This window comes from Falco peregrinus, chromosome 4 (genome assembly GCF_023634155.1).
Source record: "Falco peregrinus isolate bFalPer1 chromosome 4, bFalPer1.pri, whole genome shotgun sequence".
Taxonomy (NCBI): domain Eukaryota; kingdom Metazoa; phylum Chordata; class Aves; order Falconiformes; family Falconidae; genus Falco; species Falco peregrinus.
In genome coordinates this window covers 118,219,010-118,239,129 of record NC_073724.1, presented here as the reverse complement: position 1 = coordinate 118,239,129, position 20,120 = coordinate 118,219,010, and the positions used below count along the sequence as shown (strand labels likewise).

Below are 20,120 nucleotides of genomic sequence, written 5' to 3'. Positions count from 1 at the left end.
ACACAGGACATGGGCCAACTTAACCTTAGTGACACCTCCATGCTAGATGAACCACCATCCTCATCGTTGTTTGGTTCTACTTGCAGAGCCTTGTACCATCATGCACAGGCACTTGGGATGGTGGGGTAGTCACAGAGGGGCTGTGCCTGCTGCCAGCCAGGAACTTGTCACCATTGTCCCCATTCCTTCAGTCACTGTGTTCTGCCGGGAGGACAGGACAGGGAATCCTCTGTGTCATGCATCCTGTCTCCTGTGGGGACTGTCCCAGGGAAGGTGGGGTGCAATTCCTGTTGCTGGCAGGTTAACAGGGCAGGCTAACCTTTAGTCCTGTTTTTTTGTCATCTGAATGATTCTAATCACCCATAATTTTGAATATGAAAAGTTTATTCCCATCATTTACAACCATTCTCTTCATTTATTCTTCCCTTGCCATCTCTTTTTGGCCTAACTTACGATAAACCCTGAATACTGCCACTAAAGCTAGTGTGTCAAGTCAGAGCATCAGATCAGGGCTGCCCATGCCAGAGAGTCTGTAAAACCCCACTGGCCCCTTCTCACCATGAGGGATGCACTTTTGGGTGGGTCATGTTTAATTTTCCCCTCCTGGATGTGTGTTTGTGGGCTGCAAGTGCATGTTTTCCAGCGTGGGGGAACAGCCAGTATCATAGGGACACAGCCGGTATCACCAGCCCTGTGAGACCTGTTGCATGTCCACCTCTGTGGATGTGGTGCAGGGGGCCCGAGTGCTTGCCCAGCCTTTGTCCCCCCTCCCCGGTGCCTCAGTTTCCCTCTTGCACAACAGAAAAAGGGAATAACTTTGGTCTTGGGCTGGAAAACATGTCTCCTTCAAGCCCTGTGGTCCTGCCCAACACCATTCCTGACTGGGGGACGTCCCCTCTGCACCCACATCCTGCAAGCCCTGATGACTCTCCCCTGCACCCTCCATGGGTGATGTCCTAACGCACCCCAGCTGCCTGGTGCCTGGATGGCCCTGATGTGCAGTGCCCAGCTGGTGTTGGTGCATGGTGCCCCAGTTTGCCCAGTTCCCAGTCCCAGTGTAAGGTCCCAGGCACTGCCAGTAGGACCATGTCCCAGTGTCTAGTGCCAGGGCAATGCTGGTCCCAGTGCTGGTCCAAGTTCCAGTGCCTGGGAGGTCCCGGTGGCTGGTCCCAGCTCCCAGTACCTTGGTGGTGGTACTGGTGCCTGGGCAGCCCCAGTTGCCTGCTCCAGTCCCCCATCTGGGTGGTGCCAGCCCCAGTTCCCACTGATGGGCCCATTTCCCGGATGATCCCAGCTCTTAGGGCCTGGGCAATGCCAGACCCAGATCCCACTCCCCAGTGGGGTTCCCAGTTCACCAGACTGGTCCCCAGTCACGGGCGCAGGTTCTGGACCAGCGCCAGCCAGTGCCGCTCCCCATTTCCCGCTGCCAGGCGGTGAGAGTCCCAGATCCCAGCGGTGGGGAGAGCCGCTGCCCGGTCCCAGTGCCAGTTCCCGATCCTGGTTCCTGATCCCGGTCCCGGTGCCGGGTGCCAGTTCCCGATCCCGGTCTCCGTTCCCGGTGCATGTCCCCGTTCCCAGTGCCGGTCCCCCTTCCCGGTCCCCGGTCCCAGTGCCGGTCCCCGTTCGCGGTGCCTGTCCCAGCGCAGGCGCGGCGGCGGCGGCCGCTGCCCGCCCCGTCGGGGCGGTGCTTGCGGGAGGCGAAGCGCTGCGGGCAGCGGCGCGCCCGGAGCGGCGGCACCGGCCACCGGCATCGGGGCACCGGCACCGGGCAGGTAAGGCGAGCCCCGGCCCCGGGGAGCGGCGGGGGCGGCTTGTCCCTGCACACCCCCCCCCCGCTGCTGCTCCCGCGGCGGGGAGGCGGCTCCGCGCCCTGCCCGGGGGTCCAGCCACCCCCTCGGGGGATGCTCAGGGCACCTGTGGCTGTGGGAACCCCCGGGCAGCTGCATGCTGGGGGGTGGGGGTGTGTAAGATCGGGGGGGAGACGCAAAAAAAAGCTATAAGCGGGCCCCCGCCCCCTCCCCTGCGCTGCCTTGCCGGGAGCACGGTGCTGCCCTTGCCTTTAGCGGGCGCTGGTGGGAGGTCGCGTTTTCGGGGACGCTGGAAGTCGGGGTGCGTGCGGCTGGTGCATCTGCAAGTCGCACCCCGGATGGTTAAAACCCCTCAGCTGCTCCCAGTCCGGCTTGTTTCTGCTGGCGGAGCCAAGCTGGGCAGAAACTTTCAGCCATGAGGCCTCGGTGCTGGCTGGAGAAGGAGGATTTCTGCACTGGGAAAAAACCCTGAGGTTTCAGTATTGTTCTTTGTTCCGTTTTTTTGGGGACAAACCCAAGGGCTTTTAGAAAGTCTCATGGAAAGTTAAGGCGAGAGAGAGCTCCTGCCCGTGGGGCAGACCAGGCTGCTACTGGGGCGCAGGGCACTGGTGGCTTTTTGGATTTCTAAGCAGAGATGTGAATCTGGATTTCCCATATCCCAGAGGTAGGAGGCACCATCCATTTCTCCCTTTCTTTTTGCCCTGAAAAATATAATTTCAGATCTGAGAAACCAGGCCGGTGCTTTCTGATGATGTCCGATCAGAAGTGGCTCCGGTCCTCTGTCCCTCACCTCCCACTCCAGTAGCTGCCAGGTGAGCACAGGCTGCTCGCCTGGCTCCGCAGATCCACCTGCATGCGATGCTTGGATTTGTTACTAATTATTTATTACTGATTACCATTATGTTTCTGCCTGGATGCTGTATTAGCTCTGAGCTTGGTGGGGAGTGCAGGCAGACATGGCAAACAGAGATGAAAGCAGGGCAGCAAGCACAGTGGGTCGCAGAGGATGCTGTTAAATCCTCAGCTGCTTTTCTTGCTGCATCCAGCAAGGACCGAGCTGCAGACTTTCCCCGGGGTGCCTTTCATCTCCACCCGCTCTTCCATCTTAGGGGGCTCGGATCCTCCTCCCGGGCTCAGCCTGGTGTCCGAGTGTGCTGAACTTGTGTTATACCGGGGTGAGGGCAACACAGCGTCCCTGCAGCTGCATCTCCCACGCTCTGCACGTGGGTGTTGGGTAGCCCAAGGCAGATGCATCCATGCCTGCCCGTGCTGCTCGGGGCAGCAGTGAACTGAGGAGGAGCAAGCTTACAGGTGCAGGTGAGAGCAGGTGTCACCTGTTGGGAGCATCCTTGGGGCTGCAAGAACCAGGGAGTGGGAAAAGCAGAGCCAGGTGAGGATGGAGGAGCACTGCCTGATTGGGGTGCTGACCACTTAGCTCCTGCTCAGTGCAGCATCCTGCTATAGGCACGTATGTCCTGGTGCAATCTATTTCCTTCCCTGCCCCTCCCGGGACCATCAGCTGCCTCCTTCTTCCTTAAGTAGCTCCTTAATGTGAATTGCCTGGGGCTCAGCTCCAGCCCATGAGCCAGGCAGCGGGGTTGCAAAACCCAAGAAGGGCTGATGCATGCTCTTTGAGAGACCCTCTGTCCTTGTGAGCTGGATGTGAGGTCTAAATTCTGTCTGCAACAGGTGTGTGCATACAGATGCTGCTGTGTACGTGGGGGCTGGCTCGCTTGGTGTCTGGTGCTTGCCAGGAGCCATGTGCTAGAATTGGTTGGGAAAAACTTTCTCGTTGGCAGCAGAGTTGAGGATCAAGGCATTAGTGAAAGGAAAAGCAGGTTTTGAGGAAGGCAGCAGGGCTTCTATAGCAGGCCCTGCTCAGAGTAGAAATCAAGCCCCTTTATCATGTCTTAGGGACACCCCACGTGACATGCAGAAGCAAAGCGGTGACACCTAAAAAAGAGGCAAAGCAACATGACTAAGGCACTTGGGAGGTTTGTGGCAGACTCAACTCCAGCCCTGCTGTCTGCCATCTGCCCCCGCTCCTTGCCCATTCTGGTAAGAGATTACTTAGGTGGGGCTTTGACATGGCCATGAGCCCAGCAAAATCCCCGGGTGGCTGCCGTCTCCCCTGCAGCGCTGTCCGTTCAAGGCAGCTCTTCCAGCTGGTGATGGATGTCCATGGAGAGCTACCTCAGGCATCCTCAAGCCCTGAGGTGGGATGGTGGGGTGGTGGAACCCTAGGACTGTTACCAAGGGGGCTGTGCTTTGCCTGTGGGTTTGCTCTCATTTTTAGGCAAAGGAGGTGATACAGGTCTCCTTTGGACTTGAAGGGGCTTTACACACCTAGCATGTGGGATTATGTCAGTGGAGAAGACTTCTGCCAAGGGGTGGGGTGGGGTGGCTAGGGAAGGTGGCAAAGGACACTGCTGGATGGATTAACCCCATGCAGGAGAGCTTAAATCTGCTTGAAGCTTTTAAGGGAAGATCTGAGCTCATTCTCATTTTTAATGCTGTGTTTAACCTGCAAAACCAAACTGAGAGGCACCATCCGTATGGGGTGGATACGCTGCTCGGCCAGAGGGAAGGGGCTGACCTCGAGGGTGAGTTGCAGTGTGTGGGCACGTCCTCTAGGACATCTAACAGTGGGACACTGTATGGCTGGGCTTTGTGCTACGTTTGGAGGCTGAATCATGTTGGGACAGCCGAGACTGGGGGTTCAGGGCCTGTTGGTGCTGGGTGCCACTGGGAGCACTGCAAAAAGGCAAGGGGAACCAGGCAAAGGGTGTTTGTGGGACAGGGTTATGGAAGAGTTAACACGGAGGAATGGGGCTCTGAGATCTGGTGCTTGAGAAGGATTAACTCAGCCTGGAGCAGGTGCAGGGAATCTGGGCTGTGAGGCTGATCAGAGGGATGGAGAGCTATTATACCAGGCTATAAAAGCTCAGCGAAACAAAGGCAGAGAGGGGATGTGCTTGCTGACTATAAATACATCCAAGGGGTGAACACCAGGGAAGCAGAAGAGCTATTTAAACTGGAGGACAGGATTGGCGTGGGGACAAATGGGTGTGAATTCATTTAATTTAGCTTGGGAGGCTTATCTAGAGGCTCTGCAATTGCATCCCATCGGAGGAGGCTAGGAGAGTGTGAATTAGAGCACATTACCTCTCCTCTAAGGTGCCTGACTATGGTATGAGGAGGATTTGGGGCTTGTCAATGTAGGAGGCCAGGACCCTCTGGTCCAGACACCCGGTCCTGGTATCTCCTTTGGGAAGGGCTGTTAGCCAAGCAGGTCTCACCACCTGCCTCATGCAGGACCAGACCAGGCACAAAGCAGATGAAGCCCAGCCATGTCACCGAGATATTTTTTTTTTGTCTTTGATTATGCCTCAAAAAATCCCAGCTGTCCCTTCCCTGGTCGCTGTACAGATTAATAACAAAGCATCTATGCTTTAAGAAGGCTTTGGATCTGATCCCAAGAGATTTAGATAGCGTTTGTGCTGGAGTATGGTGATATTAAGAATGGCTGCATCCTCAAAATCTGCTCATACTTTGCTTTCATTACTGGCTAATTTTGGGCTGGTCCAGGGGTGCTAAGACCCCTCTCCTGATGCTTACTCCAAGCAAGGCAGCAGCAGGTTAATACAGGGAGAATGAGAAGGATACAGCTGTGCCTTGAAGGCTGGGGGATCAGGCACTCTCTCTCCTCCTCCCTAGTAGTCAGAAGTGTCAACTCCTTTCTCTGCAGATGTCCAGAAGTGAAGCCACTTCCATACTTGCAGGAGGGTTTCAGCCCCCAGAGAGGTGTCCGTGGTCCTTTGCTCATGCTGCGGTGTCATTTGGCACGCTTGGGTACCGTTTATTTGCTGATGTCTTCATGCCTTTGCCTGCTCTTCTGAGCTGCTTGTGGAGCACAAAGGCTCAGCGATGGGCTTGCACTGACCTGCTTCGGGCCAGGCGCTGCTCCTCCATCTCCTGGCCCCGCAGGCAGAGTCACGGATGGGGAATGAGGTGCAGTGATTACTCTGGCTCTGCACACTTCCAGTTGATTACCCAGGGAGAAAGGGCCAGGCTCTGGGCGCTGCAGAAAATGGACGCAGACCCATTGGATTCATGGGGGCTGATTTTCACAACAGTCGGACATCTGTCTGGCTGCAACATTAACCCTTCCCCTGCTCTTAGCTCTCCTCTTTGCACCATGAAGCCTTTTCATCCATAGGTTATTCCTGCTAAAATTGGCTTAGACTGTAGGAGAGACCCCTGTTCTGGTGCCTCAGTATAGGCATAACTTCTTGAGGTCGTGGTGGAATAGGGATGCTTGCCATTGAGTTTTTCACCCCCTATGGGAAAAAAAAATCCTTTCTGCTCCACACTCTGGGACCCAGGAGGTTTCAACAGTTTTTGCCATTCTGCACTACGCATTAGTTTTCAGCCAGTATTGCAGATCTTCATGCTTTGGGGATCCTCCTGTGCTGGAGAAATGACAGATGATACCACTGCAAAGCCATGCTGGAAGCCCACGGGGTTTGCAGCATGTAGGTCAGAGAACCAGCTCCTTTGGGCCTGATCCAGCCCTTCAGAGGGGGCTGGACTGAGCTCCTCACCCCCTGCCTGCTCGTGCATCCCTTAGGCAGCTTTCATGTGCTCTAGGAGGCATGTCCCAATTCAGTAACACTTTGATGCATTTTACCTTAAAATACTCTTCTGGCACAGAAAAGCACTCCCTGCCCCTTCGTTTGTCCTTGCGCAAAAATGACCAGACTTAGTCCTCCTGCCGTCCATCTGAGCGTTGTCTCTGCTCTCTCAAGTCCTGTGACTGCAATCAGTCATGAACGTAGGTTATGGGGAGAGCGGACTGTAAAGCATCCCAACCACCTTAACTCAGCCCCACGCTGGGAGGCTGGCAACCTTAGTGGGAAGCTCTGAAATGGTATACGGGAGAGAGCTTCTTCTCCCCACCCTGCAGGGACCTCCTTAGCTGATCGGGCAGATTGTCTCCTTGGCTGGCTGCGGCTGACCCTCAGATGAGGGAGGCTGTAGCCCCGGTTTATTCCTTTAAGGTTTATCCTCTAATCTGGCTGTAACTAACCAAACAGGACTGCGGCAGCCCAGGGCAGGGCTATGCGTTTACCACCAGTGAAAGGGACACGTAATACTCTCTATGGAGTTACAACATGACAGACAGCAGGTCTCTGATCACTGGGTGAAAAGGGTAAGGGCTCTGCTCCTGCCTGGCCTTCCCTTAAACCAGGATGCTTTTTCCCCACTGTGTTTTTGTTGTTGCTGGGTTGTTTTGGTTGTAACTCTAGATAATTCATACAATGAATTCCCCGGCTGAGAAAACGTATTGCTCTGTTGCAGTTAGCACCCTCCACTCCAGCTGACATTGCATTTCTACTTGTTTGGGGTTCCTTGGCTCCTTGGTGCGGGATGCAGGTGGCTCTGGTTGACTCCATCCCTTCTCAGCCCAGCCTGAGCTGTTCCACCGTTGCCCCCAGACCCCCCATACAGAGAAGGAAGCACCCCTGTTTGTCCCACAGGATTTCGGGTTGCTTTGTTTTATTTTGTGCAAGCCACACCCTGGTAAGCAAGAGCTGCTTACAAAGTATTTGCAGGCTTGCTGCTCAGAAAGCCTTGCAGAGCTGGTCCTACCAGTTGTCTGAGCATGCGTAAGTATTGTAAGGCTTGCTCCGGGGTGATAAAGGGACGTGATTTCTCTGCCCAGCAAAGGGAAGTCTTGCACTGGTACAAGCTGCAGCTGCAAACTCGGCTCTTGCAGAGCCAGGCCACCCGCTGCTGTGTGGGCGTTGGATGGGGCTGGTGTCTGTTGGCTGCTCGCCTGGCAAGTCTTGCCTTCGGCTGCCCGGCAGGTCTTCGTGCAGGAGCAGGAGAGCAGTGATTTGTGCCTAATGCGGGGCTGTGGCCGTGGCTGCAGTGAGTTCCTGTCCCATGAGGGGAAGCGAAACCCTTCCCCACATCAGGGTACATCTGGTACGTACCCTGTGAGTTGCTGCTGCAGTTCAGGGCTGCTGCAGCACAAGGGTATCTGAAGAGATATGGAGCAAGGACTTCCAGCAGGATGCTTGCTCTGTACCTCCATCCCAGAGCCCTGAGCCCGGCCTGTGGTCTCCTGCTTGCCATTAACTCAATGGTAGTAACATGCCCTGAGCAACCTCCTTGCAGATAAGCTGGCGCCTGCTCCAGCTTCGGGCAGAGTTTCCAGTTTCCATCAGAGCGGTGACAGACGTTATCACTGGGGTGAGAGCAGGGGTGATGGATCCAGCTGCCAGCCGTGGCAGCAGGAGTAAGCACAGCCGTGCTGGGCTCCAGCAAAGCAGGAGAGCTTCAAAAGAGCAGAAAACCTCATCGGGGAGAAATCTTTTGAGCTGGGTGGACAGCTGCTTTTTATCCTGCCTGTGTAGGGTCTCCCCTGATGCTGCTGCCTGTAATCCTGGCCTCTGGGAGATGTACCTCAGGGGCAGCCCTGGGAAGGTGAATGCCACAGGGCAGTGGATGCTCTCAGAGGAGCGGTGATTTTGGATTTTAGCCCCAAACGCGAGGTCGGAGTTGCAGTATGAGGAGCAGGGTTTTGGTCTTACTGTTCATGCTTGTGGCTTGGCGATGGGTTAGTTTGACCTGGGGAGCCTGCCTGAGGGCACAGCTCAGGATGCTAAGAAAGGGCTAGCAAAGGGCAGGGTCTTTTTCTGGGTTACCGCAGGAAGGGACCCAGAAGACCATGTGGAGCCCATGGGTGCAGAGTCCTACCTTGCCCTCTGGACCACATGGAGCAGGATGACATGGGGATGCAGCACATCCTGATGGCTGATCCTGTTACAGAAGTGCTGGGAAGCAAACGCAAACAAAGGGGAGCATGACCCCCTACCCAGGTCATGTTGAGATGGTGCATGGAGACCTCTCGCACGTTCTGGAGCCTGCTGTACCTTGTGAAATGGATCAGTCTCTCCCTGAATATTTCTGCTGTGCACAGTGTCTCCACAGCAGGAGACAATCTGTCCCTACCCTAGCAAATATTGCACTGCTGTGGCGTGTCAGCCATGGTGCATAGCAGGAGCTCTTGTGGTGTTTGGTTGGCTTTGGTCATCCAGCTGTAGGTCATGGACCAGATGTGTCTCACAGGAGGTATCCATCCAGCCTCCCGCTACTTGACAGGGAAGATGCTTGGTAGGGAGATGAAGCTGAATGGAGGTAAGCTGCGGTGCTCAGCATCGTGACCTGTACCCGTCTCCCTGGGGGAGGGAAGTGGCATCTAGTCCCTCCTGGTGAAAGGCTGCAGCCTTTCAGCTCCGAGGGCAGCGTGGCAAACTCTTGCCTCTATGTTAGAGAAGAGCAGCACTGCTGAAATAAAGGAATAAGGGGGCAAAAGTTGACTGGGAGGTTGGGGTTGTTACAGCATCCAAGGCAGAAACACAACTTGGAGAGTTCAAACGGAGACATCGGGATCTTACGTTCAGACCTTTCAGCTTGCAAGAGCCGTGTGGCTCCAGTAACGAAGATTTCTAATAAACCCCACACATTTGAGGTGATCCAGTTGACCTGAGAGAGGCTTCCCTCTTCAAAACACTTAACAAATTGAGTTGCCACAAGCCTTTAAATACCACTTTTGTACTCGCAGTGCTGTGGAGGAGTCACAGAAAGGAAAACTTATTAAAGGCAGGGAGGGAAAAGGAGGTAAATTAAAAAAATGGCTGATCTTGCTGGCACATCCTGAAGGTTCTGCAGACAAGGAGAACACTCTTCTGAAGTCAGGCAGTACCTAGGTGTGGTCTGGATATTTGCTGTTGTGGCTATGGGATTTATAGGACGTGGGGCTCAGGAAAGGGCTGGCAAGGGGGTTATGAGCCTCTCAAAGGGGAAAACTGAAAACGGAGGACCCAAGCAGGCGGCAGGCAAGGAGCAGAGTGCCTCGGTGCTTTTATTCAGGTCTAGATCATGCAAAGAGGAAATACTAAAACTGTTTATTAGCCAAAGCTGGGAGATGTTGTCTTGGCAGAGGTTTGAGTCCTGACTTGGGTCCAGGAGCTGGAGGGTTGGGACAAAGCCAATCCTCTGTGGGGTGTGGAGCCCATCATCAGAAGCAGTGGGGAGCGAGGAGCCCTCGCTGGCTGAAATTGCAGGTGATGGTTGAATCCTGCTTGGTTTGAAGTGGAGCAGGTCAAGGGACACATTTCTGGTATGGCCAGGAGTCTCTCAGGAGGACACCTGAAGGACTTGGTTGTACCTCCAGGCCTCCAAGAGGACAGTTTTGGGCTCTGCCTGCAGCCAAGGGGTGAAGGTGAGGGAGTGAGAAGAAACCCGTAGCCCTGGGGAAGGTGTTGGTGTTATGACGTGGTCTGGGCTGAAACTGCAGCAGGGATGCTTAGGATCAGCCAGAAGGACAAATAGCACAGCTTGTCTGGGAGGGATGATCTTGTAGGATCCAGCTGCCTTGATTCTGTCTTTTGCAGAGTAGCTGCAGCCCTGTTATCTCTTCTGCTCCTCAGGCATGCGTCTCTGCATCTTTTGAAGTTCAATTGCTTTAATTATCCTAGAGGCTGCAGAAGCTATGGAAGGCAGAGCATTTGTGTGGAGACGTGCTGCATTTTATCTGTGCTAACGATGAGTTTTCTGAATGAATTTTCCGGTTACCCAAATCCCTTAGTTAAGCACCTCTGTGACCCATAATGCTCAAGAAGAAGGCTCTCTAGGCTACCTCAAGTGGTGCCCTGTGCTGCTTCTGTCCTTCCCTCTAGCCATACCACAAAGGTACAGGTCTGTCTTTAGACCATAATTTTTTTGCCCAGCTGGCAAGAAAAACAGCACAAGTGTATTGACGTGGTGCAGGGCTTCCAGTGGAGTCAGTGTGACCAGATTTAAAAGAAGCTGGTCCAGACATTCAATTAGAAGTCCTGAATAAATAATAGAAATACATGTTCAGTCCACTCCTGCAAAGATAGCATCCTTTGGGTTTGTTTTTTTGGTTGGTTTTTTTTTTTTTTTTTTTTTTTTTTTACCAACGGTGATCAAAATGGATGCTGAGAAGGGCTCAGCACTCCTGTAACCTCATGGGGTGGGTGGTCTGTGTTCAAAGCAGTGCATGTGTGGGGTGACAGCCCTCTTGGAATAAGCAAGGTCCATGTGGCTGGACGACCATAGATGGAGGTGGCTCAGTTCTGCATGTGTGACTGCTCTTCCTGGGCTGTGTTTCTCCAGTGCCTGAAAACCTGCTCTGTGTGAGCAATGCCATGTTTGAACCTAGACCTTACTACGTGAGTCCAGCCCCACATCCCTGTGCTACTCCATCCTGGTTTGAGCTGCTGTATATAAAGCTGGGGGAGCCCTGGAGAAGGTTCCTGCCACCAGGAAGGGTTGTTTGGGGAAGCCTCAGGGCTGCTGAGGAGCTCAGGAGTGCTTTGTTGTTGCTGGTGCTCTGTGTTGCTCCTGGCAATTATTAACCAGGGTCAAGGTCTGGGTGCTGGGCCACGGAAGGGTTAGCAAAGCAGAGCAGTGCATTTCTCCAGGGGCTGGGCGTAGGCAAAGCCCATTAATTTGCCTTTTGGTGCCTGTCCTGCAACCTCTGCTGATCTACAAGGGTTTTTAACTCTGCTGTGGTCTGGAGAACAAGCCTATTGTAACATGTGCTTGCCATGGTAAAGCTGGCCCAGGGCTTGAACAGCACCTGGGGCTGTGCTGGGGGATACTCAGAACTGAGCTTTTACGTTTTCCCCAAAGCATGAGTGGGTTGGGATGAACTGGACCCAGAGTGGTGAATATCTTCAGCTCCCCTCTGCATGCCTCAGCCAATCCTGGCTGCTTGGTGACATGTTCTAGCCTTCCTCTTCCCCCAGTTTGTAGGTCTGTCCTTCTGCCATCTCCTTCTGCTGTTCTTCCACCCCTGTCCCTGCTAGTCCTGTGTCTCTCCAGCCTCCTGCTTTTCCCAGCCTGATTGGGAATGCTGCCACCAGCTTTGCTTTGAGCTTGTTACTCCTGCCTGTGCCAGGATGCCTTCAAACATATGTCCTGGTCCCATCTGACCTTAACGTCTGTGCTGAGCAGAAGGGCCAGTCTGGCTGGTGCCACAAACACATCTTGTGTGCAATGCTCTTGCCAGGCAGTGCTTGCCACCAGCACAGGGTTATTAGGGTGTTTACGGTTCAGGGCTGCCCTTTCTTCCTGCAGCTCCAACAGCGACTGTTTGCAAATGGTGACTCATACCTGCAAGGAACGAGGAACTCCTGATGCCAAAGGTGTCCCCAGTGTGAGTTATCCAAGCAAAAGGGAACTCCTGGCCATCACACCCAGCTGGTTCCTTGATTCCCAGACCCCCAGACTCCCATTAACCCTGGCCTTCCCAGGAAAAAACATACACAAAGGCTGCACATATCCAAGCCCTCTTGCTGGCTCTGTCTCCCTGCGCTGTCTTCTTGCCATTAAGCAACAAGGGAGCAATGTTCTGGAGGGAGAAAACCAGAGGAAATAAAGGCAGCATGATAAAAATCACCGTGCATTACTGGAAACAGCCTCCAAATCTGACATACTCTCTGTGGCCGATTTTGTGCGGATGTGGCCAGCCAGGCTTGCCTTGGTGATACGGAGTCACATGCACTAATTCTCTGCTAGGATGAGTGACCCTGGCTCCTTCCCTGGCAGTGCTGCAAATGCATTTTAAATGAAAGACTACTTTTTTCCTGAGTTTTTTGCAGTAATAGCCAGCTGCTAGACAGTAACTTCCTCTTTATGTCTCTGAGTGCTTTGCAGGAGGGACCAGCATCCCTGCAGATGGAGGATGATGCTTTTTCCCACTCCACAGAGGAGGAGATGTCATCAGGGAGCATTTGCTGTACTTAGCCACTTTTGCAGAAAGCTTATCGATACAGCAAGTTTACCCAGAACAAACAGCCTCTAACCACATCAAGGATTTTTTTGAGACTAAATCCACTATGCTGAGTTTCTGAGGGGGAGCGGCTGGTCCTCATGTACAGGCGTGCAAGATTAACCCTCTGGCTAAACAGTGCTGTGTTCTGGTGTCCGGATTCGGATCCCACCTGTGCTGCAGTAAATTACTGACAAAAGTCAGAACTTGATATAAATATAATTAAGAGTAAAAATGGTTGTTCCACCTTTAGCCTAGTGGAGTTTTTAGCTCTTAGAGGAGAACAGGGATACCACCGGATGAAGGGAAGAGATAAAGCACAGAAAGGCTCATTCTGTTTTCTGTTCTTCAGCAGTTTTGTTTCAGCAAGTAACCACTGTAAATGCTCGTTAATTTGCATTTTGGCTAAAGCAGCTGCTCTGGAAAGATGCCCAACTCTGCTCAGAAACATCTGGAGGTGAACTACCTATAAATTCCCATAGGAATTAGCTCCCCTGGTTAACCGCAGTCAATTTAAGAAGAAATAATGTCTTTTTTTCTAATTTTCGTCAGTGTAGCTTCACCTCCCAGTCCTTCTGGACATTCCTAATGCAGGATGCTATGCGGTGCGGCTGGCTCTGGGCCATGGCACTCCAACTCCAAGCCAAAACTACGGTAGATGTACAGCTGGGAGTGGGAAAGGGCTTTGGGGATGCAGCTCAGACCTGCTGTAGACCATGTGCTGCCAGTCCTGATAGCCTTTCAATGGGACTGTCACTTTTTAGCCTGTGACTTGGGGCTTTTTTGTTCATAGACATGTTGGCTAAAGGGTGTGGAGCGCTTATCTTGTGTTCAGTGTAGAGAGTGATTCATGGTTCAACTGCATCTTCCCTGGTTTCTGGAGAAAAGGCATGTGAAGCTGTCCTTGTGTCGGCAGCATCTCCCACTGCTGAGCTGGACTTTTGTGTTAGCAGGTGGAAGGTCAACCCCAGTGTTGTCCTGTGTCTGTCAACAGAAACACCCAAGGAGACTGGAAAAAAAATTAAATAACATTTTTAGGAAGAGCCTGGCTGCTCTGAACACCCTGCTATTGGGCTGCAGTGTTGTAGGTTGCCCCTACCAGGTTGCACCTGGTTGCAGACTGGGCAACAACATGCCTGGTTCCTGCTTCATCTTCTTGGCTGATGCTATGCCTTTACAATGTGATATCAAACATATCTCGTGTTTAATGAGAACAGAGCTGGAGAACATGGGCCAGCAGATCCTGTCCTCTAAGGACAAAGTGTTTTGTCTGACCTAGAGGCAGACAACTGCAGAATCTCCAAGCAAGGAGCCCTTTGCTCCTGGACGGGGTGCAGCCTTGAGATAAAGCAAGTGTGGTTAGCCTGTGACAGCTAGCTGTGTGGTACAGGAGCCTCTGAGCTGGAAGGGAAGGAGAGTAAGCAGTTTGTGGGGGAGGAAGGAAGAGCTTTTCAGCAAGTACCTGGTCCTGGCCAATGCAAGTGCTTTCAAACCTTCTCCCCCATTGCAGTGCTCAGAGCCCTGATCGTTACCAGCTGGCAGGAGCTGGAATGCCTGGATGATGCTGGAGGTGAAAAGGGCCAGTGTGCAACACCCCTGAGTCATAAGTCTGGCTCAGTCCTCCAACAAAATAGTTTCCTGTTTAACTCCTTCAGGGTTGGACTGAAGTTGGGCTCAGACCACTGTTTCCACAAATTTGGCTATGCTAAGAGTTGTGAGTGCAGATTCCCCTCCCTGCTCACACACAAACATACTCATGTGCAAGTGTAAGGTTGTTAATTTGGACCAGGCATGAAAACGCCCAGTTCTTGTGCTCCTGGAGCATCCTAGCTCAGTGCAAGAAGGCAAAGAGTAATTAGACAGCCCTTAAGCATTTTAATGTGGCAGATCTGAAGTTCAGCCTGGTCAGCATGAAATTAGAGTAATGGACTTTAATACTGCCCTAAGAACATATCCCCTATCCCTTCGTTTTAATTATTTTTCAAGTTTGTTCATTTTTTTAAATTATTCTGAACAGTATCGTTTCTTGCTCTGCATGACATTTCCTTTGTAGCTCAAACCCATCTCTGCCCTCTCATGTGAGAGCAGCCCCGCAGCAAGGACAGATGGCTGTCTAGGTGACAGTCACTGTGGGTTGGGACAGGAGGGCAAGGCCCTTTTCTCCCAGGTAAATTTGGGCAGCAGAAAGGCTGGAGCACCTCGGTCAAGAGCACCGCGGTCCTGTTCTCATAGGGATGGACATTGCTCAGGGTGTCTCATGGAAGTCAGAGTTGCAAGGGTCATTGGAAAATACAGCTCCAAGCTGTCATTGCAGAGCTGCCTGGGGAGGAGCAGTAATTTTATGAATGAGCAGCCAGTACCAGCACTCAGCCACTGGACAGACTGTGGAGCAGCGTCCAGCATCTCCTGTGTCAAACCCATAACTCCTGCCTTAACTCAAGCGTGGCTTTTCAAAAGGCACCACACCTCCCTCCTGTCCTTTCCAGGCTCCCTTTCTATATCTCTCTGGTTCTGTCTGCACACCCTCCCATGGAAATGTCCTTGTCCATCTGTCAACCCAGCTCATGCAACAGTCCAAGCATCTCTGCTTGGACTCGGCATCCTGCATCTCAGTCCAAAGCAGCATCCTTCTCTCTCAGCCTGTTGTATTCATGCAGCTGGCAACCATCCCGTCCCAGCACTGCCACTTTGCATGTGTCTCTTAGCAGTGAGTGCTGAAAATGCGAAAGTCCTGCCTGATTGTCACTCAAAAGGAGCTCATTCACTGTTAAGATGTCCCCGTGACCTCCCTGGGGACTTCTCCCCGTCCTTCACCCTCTTCCTCAGCTGGAGGTCCAGAGGTTAGCTCCTTCCCTGACGCTTTTAGCAGGGTGGGTGCATGTTTTGGCTAGTGGGTGCATTCCCTGACTGCTCAATGAGGCTGTCTGCTGTTCTACAAGGAGTAAATCTGGTGTATTATTTCGATTTTTATATTGGGCCATTTATTTTTAAGGCTTTTCTGAGGGCACGTGATGCACTTGGGCTTCTTTGTGGCATCTGGAAACTGGTCCTGATGCCAAGGAGAAAATCCTGTGAGCATTGCTATAAGCCCTGTATACAACAGCACTTCAATGCATTGCTGAGCTGCCTGCAAAGGCTGCTGCATGAATTAAAACTTCTGTAACTGGCCTTACGCAGGCAAGGTCCTAACCTTGGTTTCCAAATAGAGCTGAAGGCACAGCTGCTCTCCCTGTCTTTGACCTGCAAGCTAAGACATTATAAACTCTAAAATCTCAGATCAGCAATTCTGGAGGATCATCACTAAATGCTCCCTATGTTCTTCCTCCACAGCAGGGACGTGGGAGTAGAGAGACACTGGGGTAGCTGGGTTGTTGGCCATCCAGTGCCAACGGTCTCCTCATGGGAGATGCAGCTACCTGTTGCCCCTATCCACCCTATGCAGTCCACCCAGGGTGGTGCCTCTTTTGCAGTTCAGACCATGTTTAATTGAAGCCTAATTGCCCCTTCATGCAGTTTTTGCAGTTGCTGTATCTCAGGGCACAGGGCCAGGACACACCAAGCGATTTGGAGAAAGGTGGCTGGCTGGCACAAAGCACCCCCCAGGCTGCTTCAGCGGCAGGGACCTGTGGAGCAGCCAACAAGGGGGTTATTTTGGATTCACTTAAGCTCTGAATGATGAACACTTGTGCTGCTAATCAGGTGATAAATACTGGCAACTAAAACTTATCCTTTGCTCTTCTGCTTTGCAGAAGTGAAGTGTTTTCCTCTCTCCCAGATGAGAGGAGACTGGCTGGGTGAGTGATGCTCTTGGAGGATTACTCTGATCAGCACAGACATTCATTTAGCACTCAAACACCTACTTTCCTTCAGTTAATCCTAGTGGTTCATTAACAAGGGATGTGACACAGTTGCTAAATTGATGCTCAACTATAAGTGATCATATAATCCCTTGGATTTTAGATGTTTACAGATTAGGTGCTTCCTATTAGCCTTTATTGCAACTTTCTTGTCCCACCACAATACCACAATAAGCATATGGTTTCTGTATGTTTCATAGCGAGCAGTTAGAGGTCAGTTTGCTGGATGCATCTGCCTGCTGGATGGGTCACCCATCATTTTACTATGGATGGTGCTGGAGACCATAGTTGGGATTATGTGGCACACAAACCCCCATTTCTTTAGGAAACCAGCCTATATGTTTTCAGACCAGAGTCACTAATGATCAACATTTTAAAAAGGACATCCTGTTTTGGGGAGAGAGAAGGATAGTACGTAGCTGTTATAAATAAATACAGAGAAACCGTAGGGAAGGAGCTTTGGAAGGTCTGTGATTTAGTACAGGGGAACAAGGTAAAGCACCCCCTTTCCTTCTGCCTGATGTGGGGGACAAGGAGGTGCAGCCTGCAGGGTGAAGGGATGAGGACCTGAGCAAAGGGGTTGGTACGTGACTGAACGGCAGGGGTGATGGAGCAGTGGTGAAGAGCAGGGGGGCATTTGGGCAATGGTTTCCTGCTGTCTTCTGGATTGCTAAATTCACATCTCTGCCCTGGAAGCTAGGCGCTTGTCAAGACAGAATAATTAATCTAGAAGCACATGGTGCTCTGCCAGGAGGCCTTTTTTTAATTAAAAACAGATATAATAAAGTCTACTGAGAAACTGGCATCTCTGATGAAACCATGAAATGTATGTCCATGATTCAAGGCTGCACGGTGGGGGTGCTCTGGGTAGGGCTCAGCCCCCATAAAACCTCTGCACACCCATCTTGCAGAGCATGTTTTCTCCTTTGCTTCAGAGGGCTGTGCTTTTCCCAAATGAGTTACAAATTCACTAAGAGGCAGGACACCAGCTATCATCTCCTACTGTGCCTGTTTTGGTGGCATTTGGCCACCTTAAGGGGTAAATGGGAGTCCATCGTCCAGGGGATCAGCAAGGTACACTTGGGCTTAAGGGAGTCATCTGTCCCTCCTCACTTGGATGCAGAATTTTACCTGCTTGTTTAAATTGGTGATGAAGCACACTCATACCTCCTGGAGTGAGCCAGAGGTGCTTCATGGGACTATAAATGTGTGGTCTAGGGGTGTAGGTCAGCCAGATCTGGGGAAGGGTGGAGACAGAGGATGGGTGGTTATCTCCAGTCATGATGTCTTGGTCTCACCACTTGGGTGCTGCAAAGGAGGACTGAGTGTCCCTGGCCGGACCCTGCCCCATCTCACTCCCGCTCTGTCTGTCCTCCCAGGGCCGGTGGGGAAAGATGTTTTCCTCAGTGAAGCCATATGAGAACCAGCGCTACGCCTCCCTGAAGAAGGCATGCCAGCGGCGGAAGCAGCTCTTTGAGGACCCGCTTTTCCCTGCCAATGATGACTCGCTCTTCTACAAGTCAAGGATCCAGGGAATTCAGTGGAAGCGCCCAAAAGTAAGTGCACTCATCCCCTTGCCCCTCAGCACTGCTTTCCACCATCTCTGCTCTCAGGCATCCCCGAAAATACACAGTGCATCCTTCACCAAGGGTCCCAAGCCTCAGCCAACATCTCCTCTCCATCCCCAGCAGGGTTTATTTGCCTAGACGTGGTATTGTGAGCTTCTGGGATTCCAGGGAGCCCTGCTGCACCCAGGTCCAGGCTCTTCTACTGCCAGGGAGGACCAAGTGCAAAGGAGGCTTCACTGTGACTTGGTTTCCTCATGCATAACCCAGAGAGATGGTTTGCAGCCAGGTTGGTCTGGTTAAGCCTGGTGGGTCCAGCAGGGCAAACTTATCTCTGAATACTCTTGGTGGTCCATTTGGGAAGTGAAAAGAAGATAAGCTTTGGGTAGGTGAGGTGGTTTTGGGGTCTTTGGGAGGTGAGTGGTCTAACCCATCCTTCCTCTCCTGCACAAAACCTGCATTCTCTGCATGTCCTCTGCAAAAAACACTCTGCGCGTCCTCCATACAGCAGTGTGTCATGGAGGCAGGTTGTGGGAGGTTGAGGGTAATGCTGCCTGTCCCCCTTCTGCTGTCCTCAGTGCCAGCCCAAATGATGCATGTCAGGGTCTGGGGGCACTATGGGGAATTTGTGTGTCCTGGTATGGCCAGCTGCTTGGGGTTAACCATGAACCCGCTTCTCTGACTGCCATGAAATACAAGGAGTCCCAGGGAGCAACGATCATTGTGGCTGGGGAGAGGCAGTATCACAGCATCTAACACACCTGGGTTTCCTTCCTTGCCTGTGGGTAGAAGCAATCCTCTCTGCCCAGCCCATGCTGTTTTGCATGCAGCTTGGCGGCATTTCAGCATGGTGGGGTCGCCTGAGCTGCCTTTGTCATCTTCAGCCACGCTGGCAGCCCAGAAAATCAGCTGGCCTTTTGCAAGACAGTGCTGCGTCTGTCTGAGTGAGGGCAGTCTGGAGGGGTGGACAAAAAGGCTTTGTGTGAAGGGAGGGATGGAGCTGAACTGACTCTTTCTGTGTGGCAGGAGGGGTTGAGCCCCCCAGCATCTTACCAGGCTCCTCGTGGGAGGAGGTCTGGCTTCTCTCTGCTCTGCCTTGCGCTTTTCCACACCAGCTCTGCCTGGACACACAGGGTTTGTGCAAAGCTCTGTGTGTGTTTTAGTTTATTCTCCTTGTCTTCTGGAGTGGAAAGATGCTCTGTGCACAGCTGCCTTCTGAAGACAAGACCCACCATGGTGTGGTCTCGTTGTGGGGGACAAGGTGAACACACCTTGCACATCCCATTTATACAGCAGATAGGTGATGCCTGAGACTTTCTAAACAACTTTCTCTGGGACTAAAAGATAGGGAGGTATTTGACACCCCCTTGCTGATTTCCATTCAGAGACATGCACATTAATTCAGCCCCATGTCTAATGACAGAGGACTGGATCCAGTTGTAGAGGGACAAAGTTTGCCTGTCCTCTGCTGAGCATCTGTGTCTCAGAGCTTTTCTCCATCCGCTTTGGCTTTCAGCTTACTTACAGCCCTCGATGTTCAGGCATGTAGCATCCACACTTGCTTAGGAAGACATGAGGTCAGCCAGCAAGGTACCATCCACTTGCTGCCTTGCTGTGGTGAGCGTGAGATCTTTCTAAGAAAGCTTTCTGGGCCTTCTGGTCTTCACCTGCAAGGTGGCACCCTCATGTAGTCCAAGGCCGTCCCTGCTGAAGCACGGTGTGAATTCAAGCCCTTTGCAACCAGCCAGCTCTGCAGTTTCATAGAATCATAGAATAGTTTGGGTTGGAAGGAGCCTTTGAAGATAAAGCAATTAGCAGAGGATGGTTGAACTGGGGCTCTTTCTGGCATGGGCTGGCAGCAGGAATGGGTGCTGGAAGCGGGTCCCACATGCAAGCAAGGTCCTGTATGCTTAACTAGACATGGAGATGGCCCCTCTATTGCTGCTTCTGTACCAGAGGAAGGGAACTTTGCTAGCAATTTTGGCATTAGGAGTCTGTGCAGAGCAATAGCAGACTCCTT

At 52.3% G+C, this 20,120-nt stretch overlaps 1 protein-coding gene across 1 annotated transcript in view; it reads left to right on the top strand.

Moving 5' to 3' along the window:
* The first annotated feature begins 1,640 nt into the window (after nt 1–1,640).
* CAPN5 (calpain 5) overlaps nt 1,641–20,120 on the top strand; it is a 57,735-nt gene continuing 39,255 nt past the window's right edge. Inside the window, exons 1-2 of the mRNA XM_055802428.1 lie at nt 1,641–1,772; nt 17,915–18,091. Of these exons, the coding sequence (XP_055658403.1) occupies nt 17,930–18,091 (162 nt within the window). The 5' untranslated portion in view covers nt 1,641–1,772; nt 17,915–17,929. The remainder of the gene's footprint in view (nt 1,773–17,914; nt 18,092–20,120) is intronic.